Genomic DNA, 2,969 nt, shown 5'->3' on the forward strand with positions numbered 1-2,969 from the left:
GAGCTTCTTAAAGAGACAGGCCCAATTTCAAGGCACTAGATTATGAAAACAAATTTCTTATATGTCATTATAAACAAATGTAATGTTTTGTAACAACATAAGGTAAGATAGTTACTGGATTGGGTAACACTATTTGAAGGGGTGAAGACTGACATGATGAAGTCATAAACATGGAGTCTTAATGAATGTTTATGAATATTGTCATGAAGTGTCATTCTGTAAATGACATTTTTAATGCAAAGTTACATAAAAACTTGTATTAAAAGTACATTAAAAGTGTCATTTAACAAATGACACTTCATGACAGCGATCAAACATTCATCAAGACTCCTTCATGTTCATAACAGCATTGTGACAGTTTTATGCACAAACCTTCAAATAAAGTTTTACCCTTGATTGTGATAAAATGGCCCAACATGACTCTAAATCTCTACATACTAAAATAAATGCCCCTTAATCAACTTGTTTTAACTGAAGTTTCCCTGATTTGTCCTCAGAGTTCAGAAATGTCTTCTGGCAGCAACCTGCGGTCTAAAGATCAGTTTCTTTGCTCCATCTGTCTGGATGTGTTCACTGATCCAGTCAGCACACCATGTGGACACAACTTCTGCAAAACCTGCATCACTCAGCTCTGGGATATAAATGTTTCCTATAGGTGTCCTCTGTGCAACAAGCATTTCGCCTCCAGGCCTCAGCTGAGAGTCAACACTTTATTAAAAGAGATGGTTGATCAGTTCAGAGGTGAAGCTCAGCAGGAAGCCAGCAGCAGCTCAGAGCAACAAGCTGCCAAACCAGGAGAAGTTCCCTGTGACGTCTGCACTGGACCCAAACTGAAGGCCCTGAAGTCCTGCATGGAGTGTCTGCTCTCCTACTGCCAGACTCACCTGGAGCCTCACCTGACCGCTCCACGTCTGAAGAAACATCAGCTGATGGAGCCGGTGGAGAACCTGGAGGACAGGATGTGTCTGCAGCACGATAAACCTCTGGAGCTGTTCTGTAGGACCGACCAGAGATGCGTCTGCTTGCTGTGTCCTGTTTTAGACCACAAGAACCACGAGTTTGTTCCTCTGAGAGAAGAATCTGAAGGAAAGAAGGCAGAGCTGAGGAAGACGGAGGCTGAAGTTCAGGAGATGATCCAGAAGAGACGACTGAAGATCCAGGAGATCAGAGAGTCGGTGAAGATCAGTAAAGATGCTGCAGACAGAGAGAAAGCTGGAGGTGTTCAGGTCTTCACGGCTCTGATAGAGTCTGCTGAGAGAGGCCTGAAGGAGCTCCTCAAGGAGATCCAAGACAAACAGGAAACTACAGAGAAACAGGCTGAAGACTTCATCAGAGATCTGGAACAGGAGATCTCTGAGCTGAAGAAGAGGAGCTCTGAGGTCAAGCAGCTCTCACAGGATGAAGATCACCTCCACCTCCTCCAAAGCTTCTCCTCCCTGAAAGATGCTCCACCCACCAAGACCTGGACAGAGGTCAGAGTTCATCCACCATCATATGAGGGGACTGTGGTGAGAGCTGTGGTTCAGCTGCAGGAGGAGATGAAGAGGATGATGGAGGCTGAGATGAAGAGGATCCATCAGTTTGCTGTTGATGTGACTCTGGATCCTGATACGGCTCATCCTAACCTCATCCTGTCTGATGATGGAAAACAGGTGAAACATGGAAATGAGAAGAAGAATCTTCCAGACAATCCAGAGAGATTTGATCAGTGTGTTATTGTTTTAGGACAGCAGAGTTTCTGTTCAGGCAGATTTTACTTTGAGGTTCAGGTTAAAGGAAAAACTAACTGGGATTTAGGAGTGGCCAGAGAATCCATCAACAGGAAGGGACAAATCACACTGAGTCCTCAGGACGGTTTCTGGACTGTTGGATTGAGAAGTGGAAATGAGTACAAAGCTTGTGCTTTACCTTCAGTCCGTCTCCATCTCCATCCTGGTCCTCAGAAGGTGGGGGTGTTTGTGGATTATGAGGAGGGTCTGGTCTCCTTTTATGATGTAGATGCTGCAGCTCTGATCTACTCCTTTACTGGCTGCTGCTTCAAGGAGAAACTCTACCCATACTTCAGTCCATGTCCTAATGATGGAGGTAAAAACTCTGATCCTCTGATCATCTGTCCTGTTAATCAGGCTGATTGTTGATCTGATGAAGATGATGAAGATGAATCTGAGTGACTCTGCAGGTGAAGTCCTGCTGCTGGAGAGGAGAGTTTGGAAACATCCTCAGCAGGAAATCAGTTATTTTCTGCTGCTGATTAGTTATAAAGTCAAATCAAATTGTTTTATCTCAGTTTATTTCATTGCTCTACTGATTGTTTCATCTTGTTTCATTTTTCTTGTTTTATTGATGATCAGTTTTAAACCTGCATTCAATGTTTCAACCTGTTCATCAAATTAAACTGATTTCTAACAATAGTAACATTTAAATCTTGTTTTTCCTCATTAGTTCTGCTTCTTGGTGGTTTTATTTGAACTTTTAATCAGAAGTGGAAATGTAAGTTGTGATGATTAAATTGAAAATTGTGGAATGGATTTTTTTCTATTAATTTTGATGTTATGATTGCAGATAATCAGAAAATAATGTTTTAGTTTTTTGGCTGAAGCTGAAACCTTAAAGTCCTTCTGCTCCTTTCCAGCCTGCACTGCATTTTAATGCAATAATGAGACAAAATATTATGACCAGGGCCGCTGCACTAAAAAACATCAAATATTACTGAGCTGTCTGGTTTCCTGAGCAATAACCCAGTTCACCTTTCTGTTCGTCAGGTCATAATAGATAATATATTTATTTATTGTCCTTGGTTTCCACAACTATTCAAGAAAAGAAAATAATTTTTTAGATTAATTTCATTGTATTTGAACAGTTTTTATTCACAAATGTGAACATGATAGAAAAATCCCTCGTTTTGTGACTTTTAAACTTGATCTATTTCACTATTTTCAGTTACTATTAAAACACTCAGAGTATTATTT

The 2,969-nt window shown here is 41.0% G+C and overlaps 1 protein-coding gene across 1 annotated transcript; it reads left to right on the forward strand.

The window, feature by feature from the left end:
- Positions 1–299: 299 nt before the first annotated feature.
- Positions 300–2,411, forward strand: LOC116719265 (E3 ubiquitin-protein ligase TRIM21-like). The gene has a single exon (XM_032561758.1). It carries the CDS (start codon positions 447–449, stop codon positions 2,136–2,138), a length of 1,692 nt encoding a protein of 563 aa, XP_032417649.1. The 5' UTR covers positions 300–446; the 3' UTR covers positions 2,139–2,411.
- The last annotated feature ends 558 nt before the right edge of the window (positions 2,412–2,969 follow it).

This window comes from Xiphophorus hellerii, chromosome 4 (assembly GCF_003331165.1).
Source record: "Xiphophorus hellerii strain 12219 chromosome 4, Xiphophorus_hellerii-4.1, whole genome shotgun sequence".
In the NCBI taxonomy this organism is placed as follows: Eukaryota; Metazoa; Chordata; class Actinopteri; order Cyprinodontiformes; family Poeciliidae; genus Xiphophorus; species Xiphophorus hellerii.